The sequence below is a fragment of the Odocoileus virginianus genome, chromosome 31 (assembly GCF_023699985.2).
Source record: "Odocoileus virginianus isolate 20LAN1187 ecotype Illinois chromosome 31, Ovbor_1.2, whole genome shotgun sequence".
In the NCBI taxonomy this organism is placed as follows: domain Eukaryota; kingdom Metazoa; phylum Chordata; class Mammalia; order Artiodactyla; family Cervidae; genus Odocoileus; species Odocoileus virginianus.
Window position 1 is genome coordinate 21,621,895 of NC_069704.1, and position 21,047 is coordinate 21,642,941.

At 39.3% G+C, this 21,047-nt stretch overlaps 1 protein-coding gene across 11 annotated transcripts in view; it reads left to right on the top strand.

Annotated features, from left to right (window-relative positions):
* Window positions 1–21,047, top strand: part of SPIN1 (spindlin 1) — a 79,552-nt gene that overhangs the window by 13,517 nt on the left and 44,988 nt on the right. For 9 of the 11 annotated variants that reach the window (XM_070459381.1, XM_070459376.1, XM_070459380.1 and 6 more), the window contains one exon: window positions 16,267–16,482. The exons of 1 other annotated variant lie outside the window; for it this stretch is intronic. In XM_070459381.1, the coding sequence (XP_070315482.1) occupies window positions 16,431–16,482 (52 nt within the window). In that variant the 5' untranslated portion in view covers window positions 16,267–16,430. Of the gene's footprint in view, window positions 1–5,128; window positions 5,149–16,266; window positions 16,483–21,047 lie in introns of those variants that run through there. One more of the 11 variants, XM_020896775.2, reaches the window with a different exon arrangement.

The window sequence follows — 21,047 nt, forward strand, 5'->3', positions numbered from 1 at the left end:
TTTTCTCTGATTTCTGTTTTGATTCCTTTGTGGTCAGAATACTATATAATTAAAAGCTTATGACATTTTTTGGAGCTTGCTTTATGGCCTAACAGACAATCTGATCAGGTTCTTTTTTTTTTGTTTCCATATGATTGGGCTAAGCGGCTTTATTAGAGAAAGCCAAGATTACAGAGGACTTGAGAGTTGGCATTGGGGCTCTTCTTGCCCAACGTGGGCACAGCACTGACAAAGTGCTGGTTCCGCTGCATAGGCTTCTTGGCCCAGCCTGTCTTCATTTTCTCTTGTTCGGCCACCCTGGGAGTCTGACCCTTACTTTCCCAGCAGGGGCCAGGAAGCCGTGGACCAGGCGTGAGGCTGGCTGCTTCCAGAGTGCTCAGAACCTCTAACCCACACTGGCCCAGGTAGCCTCAGCCTCTCGGGGCTTGCCTGCCAGGAGCAGGACTTGATCCTTTGGAGCAGTGCTCTCCAGTGAGACTACAGGAGCCTTGATCGTGGCGACTGTCTCCTGGCTGCTCACCTGGAGAGTGTGTAGCTCGTGCACGCTGACAAAGAGCTGCTTGTTGGTGACTAGATATGGACACTGCTGCTGCTACCACAAATACGGAAGGAGTAGTGCGGGCGAGCACGCCCTTTCTGCCTGCTGTGTGCCACGTCACTGCTCTGATCAGTTTTTGTAAACGACCTGTGTGTGCTTGGAAAGAATGTGCTTGTACATTTGTTGGATGCAGTGTTTTATATTTGTTAGTTCAGCTTTGCTAATTGTGTTAAATTCTTCTTGTCCTTTTTTCTCTTCGGTTTGCTGGTTGTATTGGTTACCAAGAGAAATGTATTGGTATGCTTATTTTGCATTTGTCTGTTTCTCCTTAATGATAATTTTTGCTTTATCTATTTTGTGGTTATGTTACTAGGTGCAGACAGGTTTAGCATTTTATATTTTCCTCACCATTGAGTCTTAAAATAATGTGTCCTTTAAGGCAAAAGTAATACTAGAGGTAAAGTTCGATTAGCTTAATATTAATGTAATTGCATTATCTTTTCTCTGATTAGTAGGTATAGTGTGTGCCTTTTAATTTTTTTAACTTGTTTTTGCAGTCTTTCTGCATACTTTCTATGGATTTTTTCTGTTGTCAGCATTACATAGCTGGGATTTAAAAAATCTCATCTGACAGTATTTCATGTAACTGGAGTGTTTGGTCTATTGATATTTAACAAAATGACTGACATAGTTGGGTTTAAATATGTTCTTGTGTTTTCTGCTTTTTTGTATCTGTTTTATGTGTCTTTTCCTCATTTCTTTGGTTGTCTTTTTTTTTTTTTTTAACTCTGCTAACCTCAAGGTTACTTAAAACATGCATCTTTGACTTGTCGAAATCTAGCATTTGGTTATTTTCCCTTCTTTGTGGATGCCTAAACTCCATTTATTTTCACTTAATGTAGTTCAGTTGGTGCTATTTTAACTCTGTATATTTTATCTTATACATTATTATTATTTTTAAAGAAGGCTTACTTGACCATGTCAGATCTCGGTTGCGGCACGTGGGATCTGCTGCAGCAGGTGGGCTCTTGGTATCTGCGTGTGGACTTTTCCTCCTGGTGTGGCGTGCAGCCTCACTAGTTTCAGCGAGTGGTCTTACTTGTCCCATGGCACGTGGGATCTTAGTTCAGTGACCAGGGATCAATGCATGTCCCCTGCATTGGAGGGCAATGTCCTAACCGTTGGACCTCCAGGGAGTCCCCTGCTGCTGCTGCTGCTGCTAAGTCGCTTCAGTCGTGTCCCGTCCCTGGGATTCTCCAGGCAAGAACACTGGAGTGGGTTGCCATTTCCGTCTCCAATGCATGAAACTGAAAAGTGAAAGTGAGGTCGCTCAGTCATGGCCGACTGTTCGAGAACCCATGGACTGCAGTCTACCAGGCTCCTCTGTCCATGGGATTTTCCAGGCAAGAGTACTGGAGTGGGGTGCCATTGCCTTCTCTGAGGGAGTCCCCTAGTACTAGCCATTTAACTTAACTCTTTTCATTGCTCTTCATTCCTTGCTGTAGTTCCAGTCAGTCCAGTTCCAGTTTCATTTTCCTTCTGCCTGAAGAACACTCTGTTTCTCCCCTGTTGTGTGACTCCTAATAGTGAATTCTATGAGTTTGTGTTAGTCTAAAAATATCTCAAATTGATTTTTCCTTTTGAAGGATATTTTTTACGTGTAGAGTTTTAACTTGTCGGTTTTCTTCTAAGGTGTTGAAAGAAGTTACTGAATTACATTTTTAGCTTTCATTTTTTTTCTTGAGTAAACTGTCAGTTTAGTATTTGCTCTCATGGATAGAATCTTTTTTATTTCATGCCTTTTATCTATTTGGTCTTTTGTTTTGAACAGTTTTTATGATTTTTTAATTTATATTTTGTGTGTTTATATTTTGTATTTTTTGTATTTATATTTTGTATTTTATATATTTTTTCATTTATATTTTGTGTTTACAGGTCTTACTGAATCTACGGTAATGCTTTTTATTCTTTTGCGAAGTTTGCAGTCATTGTCTTTTAATGTATTTCTGTTGCCCTGTCTCCCAACCCTCCACGCCATTAAAACACTTGTGAGAATTTCTTGGTGTTTTACCCTTTGCATACTTCATTCTTGGTATTTCTTCTGATCTCCCTTTGTTCACTAATCTTTAACAAGACTAGCTTACTGATAATCTGTCCATTGAGTTTATCGTGTTTTTTCACTTCTGAAAAATCTGGTTCTGTGGTAGTTTTCTACCAGAGTTTTATATCTTATTTTTAATAACTTTGAATGTGATAGTTGCAGATGTTTTTTCATTTACTTATTTATTCCTGTAGCCTTCTTCTCATAACTTACTTTAAAGGATAATTTTGTAACTGCAATAGCCAGCAGCCCGGTGGGTCTTGCTTGTTTTGGTTGTTGTTATTTGATGTTTCTGCTGGTTGTTATTTTGTCTCTTTGTGGGCTAACTTACATGGTCGCACATGTAGTAGATTGTATTTTTTAACTTGTTTGAGATAATTTGGGCTCTGGGATGGCATTCCTGGAGAGGATCTATGCTTGCTGTGACAGGCATATGAGGGATCAGGTGGCTTAGGAGCATCTCAGCTAAGTGTTAAGGTAGAGATGAGTTGCAGCTGGGTCTCTTACCGGTCCCTCAGGCCCCGAGAGCAGTCAGGATTCCATCTGACCAGGAGATGGATTTACTAGCCCCTCCTTCTTTAGGTGGTCCCTGGGTTCTGGCCTTTGGCCCCTCACCTTGCACAGTTGTTAGCCTTTAGCTGCCCCAAACACTTGGCCATTACCCTCAGGGATAAAAGTGGTTGCAAATTTGGGGTTCACCTCTCAAGGCCCTACCTCTGGAAGCACCATCTTCAAATTCTTTGATACCTGCAAGCATGTGATTTGGGTATGTGTCAGTGTGTGTGTTCAAGTTTTGGTCGGTGGACATTTTCAGTCATATACAGTTCCTCATTATCTGCGGGGAATTGGTTCTAGTATCCCCTGAAGAAAGCCATGGATGCTCAAGTCTCTTCCATAAAATGACATAGTTTTTCCATGTAACCAGTGCACATCCTCCCATATACTTTGTCATTTCTAAATTATTTATAATACCTAGTGCAACATAAGTACTGCATAACTCGTTGCAGATGCACCATAAATGCTTTGTAAGTAGTTACCAGTGCTATGGGGGAACTTTCTGGAATTTTTTCCCCTTTGAATATTTTTGATCTAAGGTAGGTTGAATCTGTGGATGTGGAACTTACAGATACAGAGGGTGAACGGTATAACAGTCAAGAAAATAGTGTAAAAGAACCCCCTTTGTCTCTGTGACACCACACCAGTGATACCTTCTTAAGTTGGATAACTTCCTGGCTTCTGGTATGCAGATGTTCCAGGCTTTTCATGTATTTCCTCCTCCTCACCTGGAATTAACCATTCCTATAAGAAACTCTGGTTCCCAATAGTTTTTGTTAAGGTTGTTCTTTCAGATTTTATCTTAACATTCTAGCTTTCAGATGAGTGGTCTAAATTACTAGTCCATCACCAGTGATGGTAGTCCATCATTACCAGGATTGTCTGTTCTTTATAGTGATTGCTGTGTGTATCCTCCTAAAGACACACCAAAGATTTGGAGTTGTTTTCTTGCCAGTGGTTTTAGGCAGGAATGGTTTCGTCATGGGTCTTTTGGCAGTCTGGCGAAACCTGTGGATATCTTCTCAGAATGTTTCTGAATACAGTAAGTTAAATACAAGGGAGCAAAGGAGAAATAAGCTATATTTAAATAGTTAACTGAAATATGAAAACTTTAGTAATGGTGCTTTTTTGTTAATATATTATGTGGCAGATAAGACCTACAGATAAACAATGTTTATATTTTAAGGCCCTGAAATGGTAGTTCTTAATGTTTATCAGAGAGTGAATTGAGGTGGTCTTTGACCTTTCACATTTGTTGTTGGTTGTTCAGTCATTCAATCGTGTCTGACTCTGCGACCCCATGGACTGTAGCATATTGATCCATAAATAATTGATGATAGGGAATACAGGAGAGCATTGTAGATCTGTGGATCAGTGCATATAATCCTAACACGCTAGCTGCTCAGAGTGAAGCTAAACTTTACAGGCTGAAGCATTGTCCTCCATAAAACTGCCCTCACTGCAGACACCAGCAATAAACTTGGGGTCCACAAGCCATCCACATTTCTGACCACCTGGCTACAAATTCAGGGGTTCCCGTAACCACCTCAGATTTGAGAATTTACTAGAAGAACTCATAGAACTCAGGAAAATGCTATCCTTATGATACAGTTTCATTATAGCAGAAAAAGATCCAAATCCATGACCATCCAAAAGAAGAAACACACAGGATGAGGTCTGTAATAATCTGAGTGGGAATCATCCAGTTTTCTTTGGTGGAGTCAGGAGTATCACTGTCCTGCACATGGATATGTAACAATGTGTAGAGCTGGAGTATTGTTGACCCGGGAAGCTTGGCTGTCCAGAGTGTTTATTGGGGCTTTGTTATGTAAGCATGGCTGATTGAATCATTGACCATAAGGTTGAGCTCAATCTTCAGCTTCTCTCCTTGAAAATTGACTGCTGTCAGGGGATTCAAAATCCCAATTCTGTAATCCCCTAGTTGATCTTTTTGGTGAGTCATCTTGTTAGCACAAACTATCTAGGGGATCATAAATCAAAAGCACTCCTGTTACTAAGTACATTCCCAGGGTTTAGAAGGTACTTCCTAGGAACTGGGATGAAGGCCAGCCAAACTCTTTGTTTTACAACAGTCACTGATTCTGTTTTCATAGTTTGATGACTAACACCCTGATGGCTCTGGTCATGTCTGTTCTGTGGCAGGCCATGTAACTTAATTTAGAAGTAATAGATGAGCTTTAAAGCTATTTTGAGATCTGTTACACATGCAGTGGGGGTTGGAAAGATCTGTGATTTCTATTGTTTGAGAAAGTCAGGGATACTCATAATATTGTGGTTTCGTACACATGATTTAAGTAAAAGGAAAATGAAGATAGAATTTTTCCCTTCTCCAAGTTCATGGTACTTCTGAATTTTGCCCACGCTTAAGAGCTCTTATATTAGAACTTGGTGTTTAGATGTCTGGTGATTTAGACTTTAATGGTTTTGTTTATATTGATAGTTTGGGGCTCTGAAGGCCTTCCAAGTGAACTCTTGGTATATACTGTAGCCAAACACTGGGTAGTTAATGCTGTTGTGTTCAAATTGAGCCCTTCATTTTAATCTTAAAGTTATGGCCAAAGGGATGTCAGCACCGGAGACCTAGAGTGCTGGTTTTACCTGCCATCCACTGAAACATTTGTGACTGGGCTTTCTAACAAATTCTTTTAGGTACTTGGGAAGGTTCTAAGTTGTAAACCAATGCTTTTTCTTTCCAGATTTATAAAATCTGAAACCACTGACTCTTTCTCTCTCACCATCTTATTGTGAAAATTTTCAAACATATAGAAAAGTTGAAACAGGCATTTGAACATCTGATATTTGCCATCCAGATTCAGGAGTTGAAAATATTTTGCCACCTTTTCTTAATCTATTTTTAAAAAAAATTCTCATTTTAGGAAATAAGCTACAGACTGTTGAGTACATGTGGTAAATATGTGCTGTTGCCACTAGTTCCAAACTTTGCTATTCTCCTCTCTCTGCTGTTCCCCACCCCACAAACTTATAAAATGAAATTTCTTCTACATTGAAAGGTTAAAACTATAGCTTAGTTATACCTGTATGTTCTCCATTGAGATTTCATTTGCTAACATTTTGCTCTACTAACATTTTTTGTTGAGCCATTTGAGAGTTGCAGTAAATTGCAAGCATCGTAACACTTAAGATTTGGGTGCTTTACAAAAAAAAAAAAAGATTTGGGTGCTTTTCTTTGTATCTACAATATCTTAATTAAAACTATTTCTTGTTTAATGTTTAGGTCCTATTCTGATTTTAGCTATATGTCATTTTTCATATAAATATTTGTGTTAACATAAATCCCCCCCCCACACACACACACACTCTGAACCTTCTATGATGACAACTTTAAGACCCTTGTTGGCAGCCCAAACTTCAGCTTACACATGATGTGTTTGGCCTTTAGTGTTCCTGTGTACTTTTGCATTGGTGTTGATACTTCTTTGGAACATGGTACTTCTGCTTTAGCAGCTTTAGGAATTTATAAATAGCACTGTTTGGTGATAGCAGCTGGCAGCAAATATTTTGATATGTAACTTCTGCTTTGTGTTTATTACTTAATTTTACATCTGAAAATTTGAATCATTCATTTCTTAACTTTTTTGGAGACAGCAGCACTGTGTCATTGATTTTTTTTGTGGTGTCCTTTTCCTTTATGGGCACAATCTATGTTTTTAATTTTTGTTTGGTTGGGGGGGGGTGTACACCTTGTGGCATGTAGGATCTTAGTTCACCTACCGGAGATTGAACTCGTGTCCCCTGCAGTGGATGTGCAGAATTTTAACCACTGGACCGCCAGGAAAGTCCCTGTGTTTATTTTTAAAATAAGAAATATATAGTACTTCTATATATGTAAGTATATATAAATATATAGTACTTATATATAAAATAAGAAATATATAGTACTTATTGCAGCCTCTTGTGAGCTGTTTTAATTTCAGTGCCATAGGTTTTTAATTTCCAAAATGGAACAGCTATAGTGTGTGCCTCATGGTGGCGGTGTAGAGTCTGAGTTGTTACATGTATATCAATGTGAGACACAGCATGTGCTTGGGGCAAACAACCTTTGAGATGGTTATAGAAGAATTTTGAGTTTCAAAACTAAATTCATGACATTTTAAAAGTTATCTAGCAAAATTGCATACCTGGATAGCTAGCTATATTTAATACAGATGGATTTAGCAAAGGGAAATCTAAGATCATCTTTTCTCCAAATTTTATTATGAAAAATTTTATTTTTTAAAAAATTTAAATTGAAGCAGGAATTTGGAGAATAACATTAATATGTTCTTTGTTTAGATTGAGAAATTAATATTTTGTCATTTTCACTTGCTTGACTGTTGTATGTATTGCTTTCTTCCCCTGAACTGTTTGAAATTCACTTGGAGACATTATGTCATCCTACCTGTAGAAATTTGTGTATCCTAAAAATAAGTGTATTGTTACGCATAACTATAATGTCATTGTGCTTTTAAAGTTTAATGATAATGTCATAATGTGTTATCTATTGTATAGCTCCTATTTAGATTTCCCCGTTTGTCTTCAGTGTCTTCTCCAGCTTTTCCCTCCCAACCGTTTAGGATGTACTTGTCTGCTTTTAGTCTCTTAATCTAGATCATGTCTACCTTTCTTCCTTCTGGTGTTGAACCTGTGTAGAGTATGACCCGTTTCTCTGTGGCAGCCTCTTGCCTGCTCTTGTGTGTGGTGTGCTTTGCCTTACATCATGTCTGGAAGACTCCAGAGCGTGGTTGGCTCATAATCGGTGCTGTTGGATGGTTTGGTCCCGCCAGTGTCAAGCACTGTTCAGAATCACCGGGTCATTGGGGGTGATTCTTTGGTACTATGCAACATTATTCTCTAGAAGCTTTTCACCTCATGGGGTTAGCAGTCTGCTGGGCTTAATGCTGAATAGAGGGCTATCTTTTTTATGGCCATCAAATTAAGCTTCACTTGATAACATTTTCTGTGATATTTGAAAAAAAATTGTGACTCCTGCTATCTTAGAAAGGAGATTTTGCTGTATCATTTCTAAGATAAAATCAGGCAGTTCGGAATAGTAATTGCAACTCAAAAATGGGGAAGGACTTTTGTGTTCTTAAAAAAGCTCCTGTATCCTTTCCTGCTGCAACTCTTCAATCTGTGTGTTATAATTATACTTTCTGTGAAAGTATTATAGCAAGATTAACCTGAAAATTTTAATGCAGTGATAAGCAATAGAAAATCATACAAAGACAAGCTTATATCTGCTAGTGACAAGGGTGCCTTTAGATCATCAATAAGCCAAATTTTTTATGTTATAGAACCAAGTTGATTTATTAAGTTAGGGAACATTGATACTTGTGTAGTAGGTTAAAATATTCTCCCATCTTTGAAGTAGCTTTGTAAAGAACGTCAGAAAAGGAACAGAATCGTGAGATGTTTTTAAAATTGGAAAATACTACATCCTTTGTTAGGTGCCGATGAGAATATGTTAGTGGTAAGGGAAATTGATAACAGAAGATGGGATTTGCAAAACTTATGAAAGGGTTGAATTGAAACAGTTCATCTGTTACTATAGTAGGAGAAGGTACCAGTCAACTAATAAATTTGGTAGTGGGAAAATGAGTAGTTCTTTTATGTTTGCTCCCATCTGATTAGCAAAAAGGAAGCTTACCTGTTGAGGGTGGGCATGGAATTGTCAAAAGCTCACTTGAGATATAGAATTCTAAGTTTGAAGTTTTTCAGCCATGCTTAATGGCTCAGATTGTGGCTGTAGTAAGCAAGAAGTTGGTTTTGGCGGAAAGTGCTAGAGATGAGCAAGGGACTCACAGTGTAGTTGACCATCTGTGGAATCTAAGCTGAGTAATGCGGGCGGTTAGTACCCAAGGAGATAAAAATCAAGCCGTAGTTGGAGGTAGTGGTTGCATAAAGTAATGGTTGGGAGTAGGATGGCTGGTGTAAGAAAAGTGGAGTGGCTGGAGGTAGTTTTGAGTGTGAGATGCTTAAAGATTCCAGAGGTATATTGTATTGATTGGTAATGAGAAGGTTGAGGTTGTGACTGTGAAGATAGTTGGCTAGATTTGGGTAGATTGAAGTAAAGATGTCTTAGAACCAAGGGGGCATGTTGTTCAGAGGATCTTTTGTTGTCAAAAATGTAATGGAAAACAAGCAAACCAGGAACCAAATTTTCAAAAATGTGTGCAGATGACTAGAGGTAGTCATCTAATAGGTAGGTAGAGGTCTGCAACAAAAAGTTCAGTTTAGTTGCTCTTTTGTCTCCCGACTCTTTGCAACCCCATGGACTGCAGCACACTAGCTTCCCTGTCCATCGCTAACCCCTGGAACTTGCTCAGACTCATATACATCTAGATGGTGATGCCATCCAACCATCTCATTCTCTGTTGTCCTCTTCTCCTGCCTTCAATCTTTCCCAGCATCAGCGTCTCTTCTAATGAGTGGACCCTTGGCATCAGGTGGCCAAAGTATTGGAGTTTTCAGCTTCAGCATGAGTCCTTCCAGTGAATATTCAGGACTGATTTCCTTTAGGATTGACTGGTTTGATCCCTTGCAGTCCACAGGACTCTGAAGAGCCTTCTCCAGCACTGCAGTTCAAAAGCATCAATTCTTTTGAAGAAAAAGGGAAGCCTGTTATTACTAGTGAGTGCTGTGGCACGTGCCTCCGCATTAGGGTGTGTGGGGTAGGAGAGATCGTGGAAGTAAAGACAGTGGAGAACACAAACAACCACTTTGGAGGGAGCTACTGGATGGAGGGGACTGCCTTTCAGAAGGCAGTGGAGAGGTTTGGATAATTAGGGGATAAGGGCTGTAGGGTTCCAGTAGGGAAAGCTACAGCAGCGTGAGAAGAGTTGAATGTGGAAGCTGAGATTTCTGATGTGAAAGGTAGAGCTGTGCGAGGCTTGCATGGCTGTTGGGTGGACTCTTGGGAAAGGTGGATGTCGGTCTTCGTTGTCATGACACCTAGACTGATTTCCTCAGCTCAGTGTGGGAGAGCCCTTAGGAACAGCTTGGGAACCTTACGTGGGGGAAAAGTCAGCTTTACAGAAGGTGCTGCTGCTTCTACAGAGACCAACCAATTCTGTCTCCACGTTGGACCTGTTTCTTCAACTTGCTGTTTGTTGCTGTTATTGTGATCTTACTTAATCAGTTCAGTTCAGTCTTCAGTTCAGTTCTGTCGCTCAGTTGTGTCCGACTCTTTGCAACCCTATGAACTGCAGCACACCAGGCCTCCCCATTCATCACCAGCTCCCGGAGTCTACTCAAAACTCATGTCCCATTGAGTCGGTGATGCCATCCAAGCATCTCATCCTCTGTAGTCCCCTTCTCCTCCTGCCTTCAGTCTTTCTCAGCATCAGGGTCTTTTCAAATGAGGCAGCTCTTCACACCAGGTGGCCAAAGTATTGGAGTTTCAGCTTCAACATCAGTCCTTCCAATTAACACCCAGGACGGATCTCCTTTAGGATGGACTGGTTGGATCTCATTGCAGTCCAAGGGACTCTCAAGACATCTTCTCCAACACCGCATTTCAAGAGCATCAATTCTTCGGTGCTCAGCTTTCTTTATAGTCCAACTCTCACATCCACACATGACTACTGGGAAAACCATAGCTTTGACTAGACGGACCATTGTTGGCAAAGCAATGTCTGCCATTTAACATGCTGTCTAGGTTGGTTATAACTTATCTTCCAAGGAGCAAGCACCTTTTAATTTCATGGATGCAGTCATCGTCTGCAGTGATTTTGGAGCCCCCCAAAATAAAGGCTTTCACTGTTTCCATTGTTTCTCCATCTATTTGCCATGAAGCGATGGGACTGGATCTTTGTTTTCTGAATGTTGAGCTTTAAGCCAACTTTCTTACTCCACTCTTTCACTTTCATCAAGAGGCTCTTTAGTTCTTGGCTTTCTGCCATAAAGGTGGTGTCATCTGCATATCTGAGGTTATTGATATTTCTCCCAGCAGTCTTGATTCCAGCTTGTGCTTCATCCAGCCCAGATGAACTCCGGATGAACTCTTTTCATGATGTACTACTCTGCATATAAGTTAAATAAGCTGGGTGACAAAATACAGCCTTGATGTACTCCTTTCCTGATTTGGAACCAGTCTGTTGTTCCATGTCCAGTTCTAACCGTTGCTTCTTGGCCTGCATACAGATTTCTCAGGAGACAGGTCAGGTGGTTTAGTATTCCCATCTCTTGAAGAATTTTCCACAGTTTGTTGTGATCCATAGAGTCAAAGGCTCTGGCATAGTCAATAAAGCAGAAATAGATGTTTTTCTGGAACTCTCTTGCTTTTTTGATGATCCAACAGATGTTGGCAGTTTGATCTCTGGTTCCTCTGCCTTTTCTAAATCCAACTTGAACATCTGGAAGTTCATGGTTCACGTACTGTTGAAGCCTGGCTTGGAGAATTTTGAGCATTACTTTGCTACTGTGTGAGATGAGTGCAATTGTGCGGTCAGTTTGAGCATTCTTTGGCATTGCTTTTCTTTGGGATTGGAATGAAAACTGACCTTTCCCAGTCCTGTGACCATTGCTGAGTTTTCCAAATTTGCTGGCATATTGAGTGCAGCACTTTCACAGCATCATCTTTTAGGATTTAAAATAGCTCAACTGAAGTTCTTTCACCTCCACTAGCTTTGTTCATAGTGATGCTTCCTAAGGCCCACTTGACTTCACATTCCAGGATGTCTGGCTCTAGGTGAGTGATCACACCATAGTGATTATCTTGGTCATGAAGATCTTTTTTGTACAGTTCTTCTGTATATTCTTGCCACCTCTTCTTAATATCTTTTGCTTCTGTTAGGTCCATGCCATTTCTGTCCTTTATTGAGTCCATCTTTGCATGAAATGTTCCCTTGGTATCTCTAATATTCTTGAAGAGATCTCTAGTCTTTGCCATTGTATTGTTTTCCTCTATTTGCATTGATCGCTGCTGAAGACTTTCTTATCTCTCCTTGCTATTCTTTGGAACTCTGCATTCAAATGGGTATATCTTTCCTTTTCTTCTTTGCTTTTGGCTTCTCTTCTCTTCACAGCTATTTGTAAGGCCTTTTCAGACAACCATTTTGCCTTTCAAATCTTATTTAATGGCCTGCCTCAAAGGACCCTGCCTCTCTGCCTCTTGTTCAGTCGCCAAGTACTCTTCGTGACCCCATGGACTGCAGCACACCAGGCTTCCCTGTTCTCATCATCTCCCAGAGTTTGCCAGAGTTCATGCCCATTGAATCGGTGGCGCTGTCCAGCCATCTCATCTTTTGTTTCCCTCTTCTCCTCCTTCCTTCAATCTTTCCCAGCATGAGGGTCTTTGCCAACGAGTTAGCTGTTTGCATTGTGTGTGTGTGCAAAGTCGCTTCATTTGTGTCCAACTCTGTGACCCCATGGACTGTAGCCTGCCAGGCTCCTCTGTCCATGGGTTCTCCAGCAAGAATACTGGAGTGGTTGCCATGCCCTCCTCCAGGGGATCATCCCAACCCAGTGATTGAACCCATGTCACCTGTAGTCCTTGTATTGCAGGCAGAATCTTTATCACTGAGCCACCGAGGAAGAAGCCCAGCTCTTCGCATTAGGTGGCCAAAGTATTGGAGCTTCAGCTTCATTCCTTCCAAAGAGTATTCAGGGTTGATTTTTTTGAAGATTGACTGGTTTGATCTCCTTGCTTTCCAAGATACTCTCAAGGGTCTCCTTCAGCATCACATTTCAAAAAGCATCATTTCTTCCTTGCTCTGCTTCTTTAATGTCCAGCTCTAACATCCATACATGACAACTGGAAAGACCATAGCCTTGATTATATAGACCTTTGTTGGCAAAATGAAGTCCTTGCTTTTTAACACACTAAGTTTGTCATAGCTTTCCTGCTTAGAAGCAGTGGTCTTCTAATTTCATGGCTTCAGTCACCATCTGTGATTTTAGAGCTGAAGAAGAGGAAATCTGTCCCTGTTTACACCTTTTCCCCTTCTATTTGCCATGAAGTGATGGGACTGAATGCATGATCTTAGTTTTTTTGCTATTGAGTTTTAAGCTGACTTTTTCACTCTCCTGCCTTCACCCTCATCAAGAATCTCTTTAGTTTCTCTTCACTTTCTGTCATTAGAGTGGGATCGTCTGCATATCTGAAGTTTTGATATTTCTCCTGGCAGTCTTCTAGTTTGTGAGTCATCCATCCCAGCATTTGTCATCATGTGCTTTGCATATAAGTTAAATAAACAGAGTGGCAATAGCAGCCTGTACTCCTTTCTCAATCCTGAACCAGTCAGTTGTTCCATACGGGGTTGTAACTGTTGCTTCTTGACCTGCATACAGATTTCTCGGGAGACAGGTAATAGTCTGGTATTCCCATCTCTTTAAGAGTTTTCTGCAGATTGTTGTGATCTACACAGTCATAGGCTTTAGTGTAGTCAGTGAAACAGAGGCAGATTTTTTTTGGAATTCGCTTGCTTTCTCTATGATCCAGCAAATGTTGGCGATTTGATCTCTGGTTCCTCTTCTTTTTCTAAACCCAGGTTGAACATCTGGAAGTTCTCGGGTTCACATAATGCTGAAGCTTAGCTTGGAGGATTTGAACATAACCTTGCTAGAATGGGAGATGAGTGCAATTGTCTCGTTTAACCATTCTTTAGAACTGCCCTTCTTGTGAATTTGGGTGAGGATTGACCTTTTCCAGTCCTGTGACCACTGCTGGGTTTCCCAAATTTGCTGACATTAATGAGTGCAGCACTTTTGTAGCATCATCCTGTAGGATTTTAAATAGCTCTGCTGGAACTCCATTACTTCCACAAACTGTACTATTTGCCTGTTAAACTAAAATGCCTTGTTCATCTCATAGATAATCTGACCCTGCCCACCTGTGAATGGCTGCAAAAAAAAGATTTACACATTCTTTCCAGAGGCTGGTTCTTCCTGGAGATGTTTGCAAGACTGAAGACTCTTTTTACTTTACTTCCTCACTGCCTCCTTCTCTATTCTGCCTTTTGACTATGGATCCTCATTGCTTCTTTCTTGGGTTCTATAAAAGAACCTGGCATCCAGACCCAGATGGTTATTTTGAGACATTAGTCTGCCATCTCCTTGGTCAGCCAGCTTGCCTCTACACCTTGTCTGTTGGATTCATTGCCCTGTTGTGCGGCAAGCAGGATGAGCATGGACTTGGTAATACTGCTTCCATTTTTTTTTTTTTTTCATTACAAGCATACCTCGTTTTATTGAAGGCTTGTGGCAACCTGGCATTGGCAGATGATAGCTTTTTTAGCAATAGAATCTTTTAAAATCAAGATATGTACATAGTTTTTTTTTTTTATGTATGTAGTTTTCTTCAGGTATAATGCTACTGCATACTTAATAGACAACAGTATAATGTGAACGTAACTTTTATATGCATTGGAAACCAAAAAATTCATGTGACTCACTTTATTGTGTCGACTTAAGAAACAACCTGAGAGTTGTGAGTTAAGTTTTATTTGGGATAAAATGAGGACTGCAGCCAGGGTGACAGCATCTCCTATAGCTCTGAGAGACTGCTCCATGCTCCAAAGAGGTAGTGAGGGAAAGGGAATATAAAGATTGTGGTGAAGGGGGAGTTCAGTGCAATCAAGCTCTTAACCTAGTAAGAGGTTTTCTGCTAGTCATGAGGAGCTGAAGTCTTCATGAAGGGATTTAGTGCTTTTCTAGATATGAGGAGATGCAAAGATTGGGGTCATGAAATCAGTTCTTGAAAATATCCAACTATCTAAAGACCCGTTCCACCAGACTGTGGAGCACAGAGTGCCTTATTCTCTGCCCCGAGCCCCCTCAGGGGGTGTTGAAGGTCAACAGCTGCAGCAGCACACAGTCTCCACAGGGGCAGATGGCGAACGCCCTTGGCAAGCCCCAGTTTATAGTTGACAGTTGACGATAATTGCTTTATTGTGGTGGTCTGGAACTGAACCCGCCGCATCTCTGAGGGATGCCCTGTAACTTACTGCCACTTGAGATACTATCTCCTTTGCTTGCTTACTTTTGTAGTGTCTCTCCCCTCCTACCTTAGCTTCAAACAATAGTTGTTCTCAATATTCATCGAATTATAAAGTCCATTTGATTTTAAATTTCCCTTGAGGTTTTTATAAAGTTTTATTTATGTAGATTTTTTTCACCAGTAAAAATAATTCCTGTTTCCCTTGTTATTTAGACTTTTTAAATTATTTTAACTATTTTATTACATGTTAGTCTCTAGAAAATGCATCCCCTTTAGTTTTTAAACCTGTGAACACATGGCTATACGTTGTAGATATGGTAACTAATACATGAGAACTGAATGTAGTCAGGTGGTTCAGTTTGTGAACTGAAATTTGTGGTAGATATTTTTGTGGTTTATGAGAATATGTTTCCATAGATGTTTTACTACGTGGACTGTAAACTGGACCCAAATTTGGTTTAAAGGATAAATCATTTTTATAAGAATGAATGAAAATTTCTTTAAGGGTCCTCCAGAATTACTGGATCTTTCCCTCTGGTTTCTGGAATCTTGGGAGCAGAAAGGGAACTGCTAAGTCTTACTGACTGTAATCCCTTATCTTACCCAAGTCTTCTGGTTTCCCGACCTTCCACCTAGCAGTGGCTCAGGCTTGAAGTGGTTTCCAGTGTTGAGTCATCCTCCAGCAGTTGTTCCACTGTGTACCTGCTGCACCTGTTTCTCTCTCCTGTGTCTTGCTGGGTCTTTTTGTGTCCTGTCAAGAAGATGGGCTATGCCAGTCTAAATTTTTTTTGACTCACCAGTGTCTACTCTTTTCTGACTTCTGCCAGCAAAATGGATTGGGATACAGCGTGAGAAGCCCAAGGCTGTATTATGTTCAATTAACTGCCAAGGAACTGCCCTTTTCTTTGTTGAAGGGTCTAGTACTTCCTTTTCTCTTGCTTCTCTGTGCAGTCCTTGGCATTGAAGACTGAGGAATTAAAGTTAATTGCTTCTGGGCAAAGTGCGTTTTCACTGATGTTACATTTAAAATAATGTCACGTTTGATGGCTTACTTGGAGAAGTTTGCTCTTGTGTGATGCTCTAGTAATGAACTGTTATTTCACTGTTTTACAGAGTACTTAAGATTTCACGTATTTTTGCTGAACTTGTTAAAAAAAAAAAGCGCTTGGGATGATGGATTAACAAGAACATTGAAATTCTGTGAAAAGTTTCAAATTGGAGCATATTGAATTTTCACCCTAGTCCAGCAGCTGTGCTGCTCACTTAAATACAGATGAATGAAGACCCCATTCGGAAAGACACCTGGCCAGCGGTCCAGAGCTGATGCAGGTAGGCAGTGCAGTTCTACACTTACTTCAGTACAATAAATTTGAAACAGTTGTAAAAATGGGGAATGCTCTCATGTAATTCCCAGTGGTTTGCTATTCTTAAAGCTTTGTGATTTCTAGTATTTTATATATGTGAAAAACACAGGTTTAGGTTTTTGAAACAAGGGATCATATTAATTTTTTCTGTGGTCTTTTGCAGTGAGTTATGAATGTCCAGTAAATATAGCAAGTGAATTGTAAATACATAAGAGGTTTATAGTAAGTAAAAGTTTTATCATTGGTTTTTGAAAGAAGTGAAAGTGAGATGACTAGTTGAGTATTAGATTTAGTGAGGTTTAGAGTGTTTAATAGGAAAAAAGGTAAACTTAAGTTTTTTGTGTATTTACTTGAAAGAACTTTACTGGAATGTACTGTATGGAAATGAAATGAATATTTAATAGAAATTCTTATTTTTGTGGCATACAGCTGATACTAGAAGTTTAGATTTTGCATGGTTTTTGTCTACCCTAGAAAACTAAAAGGTAAAAATCTTATAGGCTACAAAATAAAGTAGGTAAGTAATATATTCTTTGGTTGTTGTTTAGTCACTAAGTTGTGTCTGATTCCTTTTCGACCCCATGGATGTAGCCCCCCATGCTTCTCTGTCCATGGGATTTCCCAGGCAAGAATACTGGAGTGGGTTGCCATTTGTTTTCTCTAGGGATCTTCACTGAGCCATCAGGGAAGCCCACTATTCTCTTTTGGACTTACATTTTTCTCCATTCCAGAAATACATTTGAATATTGAAAATGTCTGTCAAATACAAGTGAATCTGAGAATTCAGCTAGCAGAATTACTATTAATCTTACAAATAGTTGTTGTGTGGTTTAGAATTTATTTATTCGCTATGGTGTTTGTAATTCCTTTGTAGAGGAGCCACAGGGATTAAGATTTTAAGTTCCTTTTATCTCTTTGATTTTAGTTCAACTCTTGTACACATTGATTCAACTGTTACATTTGTCCATAAGATTAACTTGCAGTCCTGGTGGCAGACTGGAGTATAAGTCAGCTGAGAGTTTACTATTCTGATTCCAACTCCTCAGTTCTATCCTGCTCCTTATTTCGTTACTTCTTAAAACTTTTTACATAATTTATTTATTTTTGTTTACACTAGGTCTCTGTTGCTGCGTTCAGTTTCTCTAGTTTCTACTAGCAGGGGCTGTTCTTTGCGGTGCATTGCCGTGACTTCTTGATGCAGAGCACAAGCTCTAGACACACTGGCTTCAGTAGTCGCCACATGCGGGCTCCAGACCGCAGGTTCAAGTTGCACACAAGCTTAAATTGCTCTGCAACATGTGGAATCTTCTCAGACCAGGGGTCAGGCTTGTGTCCCCTGCATTGGCAGGTGGATTCTTATCCACTGCACCACCAGGGAGGTCCTGTCCTGCTCTTTTACTCGCTGTGTAAACATTGGTACATTTTGTATCTTCTTAAGCCTTGTTTTTCCTCATCTAAACAATAGTACTATTATGTATCTACTGGGGTTATTATGAAGAAATAAATGTGTTTTTGTGTGTTAGGTGCTTAGCTAGATGCCTACCACATTATAGCTGCAATGTTTTAAAAAAACAGTTTTTGTTGATCATATTATTTTAACAAAATGTTTATTTCATCTCATTTGTTGCAAAAATTGCTGTCAACAAAAGTTTTTGTTGATCAGTGAACCCCCCATGTTTCTGTAGCTTGAAATAATAATTGTACCCCAAGTTTTTTTATGCACACCATTTTGAATTCATCACTTCTATTTTCTTCATTGATTTAAAGTCATATTCTTAGTTAGAAGAGAGAATTGATTAAAGTGATGTGTAGTATGGTATAAGTAGTTGAAGGAGCTAAACCAGGAGATGTTACTGTTAAGGGAGAGATTGTCTAATCCTAGCCAGTACTTTGATCTTACATTTTCTTATCCTTTGATAATTTCTTAGAGCACATGGCGTAGCACTAAAGACAGAGTGGATACTCCAGTTGGCCTGTTGTTTAATATTTTAACGTGTAAGACCCTGGGTCATTTATTTTTCACTGTTATGTATTGTACTCTTAGATTACTGATCCCTTGATCAGTATTATTTATAAAGTTATCTTAATCATTTTTCCTGTTAACATAAATGGAGGCTCTGTTACTTTTAACTTCTTACACCAGTAACAGATGTGCCCATTAACAAATAAAATTCACCTAGAAAGGGGGTTTCTTACTTTCATGCATCAAGAAACCTAGACAGACATTCCAGAGTTGCTCTGGTGGCTCAGATATGCCCTTAGCCTGGTACCATCTCGAAACTGAAGCAGGGAGCCTTCAGCGTGTAGGGCTCCTAGGGTATTTCTCTTCCACTGTGGGCCGTTGGATGTCTGGACTTATTACTTACGGCTCCCAGAGCAAGTCCCTGAAGAGAAACAGGCACAGATGCGTGGTGTTTTCTGTTGGGAGTCTTGAAAGTTACATGGGTTCACTTTTGTTGCATTCTGTTCATTGATGCAGTCTCAAAGGTCTGCTCAGGTTCAAGGGAGTGGGCATGTACTCCGCTCTGTGGGAGAAGTGTCAGAGAACTGTGGTCATGTTTTAAAACCACCACAGTGGGCAAATCCTAATACCTGACAGTGTTTGTCATTAGGGCATGTGTGATCAATGAAAATTTGAAAATTGAATATTTGCATTATCTCTATATACATAGTTCTCTATAATAGGGGTTTCTATTTTTTAAATAATAGATTTATTTATATAATTATGTTGGACTTTAATTGGTTTCTAAAGTGGTAGTTTATAAATACCTACTGATGTTGAACCGCAAGTCCTTTTACCTGATAAAACTTTTTTTCATATTTTCCTCCCATAGTTAGCCTCCATTTTTACCTAGTTTATGAAATATAAATTTTCTCCCTTTATGACATATTTTAATCATACTGATAAGTACAGGGAATGGTAATAATAGATGGATGTGCCAAATACTCAGATTAACAACTATTTTTACTATATTCAGATATTTTTAAAACCTCAATTTTTATATTTATCAATCAATAGAAATTCATGAGTGAAATGTCAAATAGTGCCAAAGACTTTTATCAAAAAGTAGGCATTCTGTTTATTTTGATTTTTGCTTTCAGTATTTGTAAATAATGAGTATACAAATTCCTCTTTATTAGATATTGAAATCTGTTGAAGATTCTTTTTCACATAACATCCTTTTCTCTCATTAGCCTTTTGGTTTTTTTAAAAAAATGAAGTCTATTTAATTTTTTTATTGAAATATAGCTAATTTGCGATGTTGAGTTAGTTTCAGGTCTACAGCAAAGTGATTCAGTTGAATATGTGCTGCTGCTACTGCTGCTAAGTTGCTTCAGTCGTGTCCAACTCTTTGCAGCTCTATAGACTGTAGGCCATCAGGTTCCGCTGTCCATGGGATTTTCCAGGCAAGAATACTGGAGCGGGTTGCCATTTTCTTTACTAAGGGATTTTCCTGACCCAGAGATTGAATCTGTGTCTCTTATGTCTCCTGCGTTGGCAGGCGGGTTCTTTACCACTAGCGCCACCTGCATATACAGATCTGTTTTTCAGATTCTTTTCTATGATAGGTTATTACAGGATATTGTGTATTGTTTCCTCCGCTGTATGGTAGGTCCTTGTTTACCTGTTGTATATTTGATAGTGTGTTTATGTTAATCAGAAACTCCTAATCTATCCCCTCCCCTGATTATATCTCCTTTGGTAACCATAAGTTTGTCTTCTACGTCTGTGAGTCTATTTCCGTTTTGTAAATAAGTTTATTTGTATTATTTTTTAAATTTCGCATGTAGGTGATAGCATGTGATATTCTTCCTTGACTTCAGTTAATATGATAATCTCTAGGTTTATACATGTGGCTGCAGTGCCATTATTTCATCTATTTTTATGGCTGAGTAATAGCCTATTATATATGTGTACCACATCTTTATCCATTAATCTGTTGATGGTTACTTCTAGGTCTTGGCTGTTGTAATTAGGGCTGTTATGACCATTGAGATGCATGGATTGCAGTATCATATGGTAGCTCTGTTTTTAGTTTTTTAAGGAACCTCGGTACTGTTCTCCAAAATAGCTATACCAATTTACGTTCTCCAACCGTGTAGAAGAGTACCACACTCTGTAGCATTTGTTTGTTGACTTTTTAAAGACAGCCATTCTGACTGGTGTCTATCAGTCAGATATCTCATTGTTTGTACTTTTGATTTGCATTTCTTTAATAATTAGCAATGTTGAGCTTATTTTCATATGCCAGTTACCCATCTTTATGTCATCTTTGGAGAAATGTCTGTTTAGATCTTCTGTCCTTTTTTGATTGGGCTGTTTTTTGATACTAAGCTGTATGAAGTTTGTATATTTTGAAAATTAATCTCTGTTGGTAGCATCATTTGCAGATATTTTCTCCCAGTCTGTAGATTGACTTTTTGCTTTGTTATGGTTTTCTTTGCTGTATGAAAACTTTTAAAGTTTAATTAGATCCCATTTGTAAAATTTTTGCTTTTATTTCCATTACCATAAGAGACAGAGCCAGC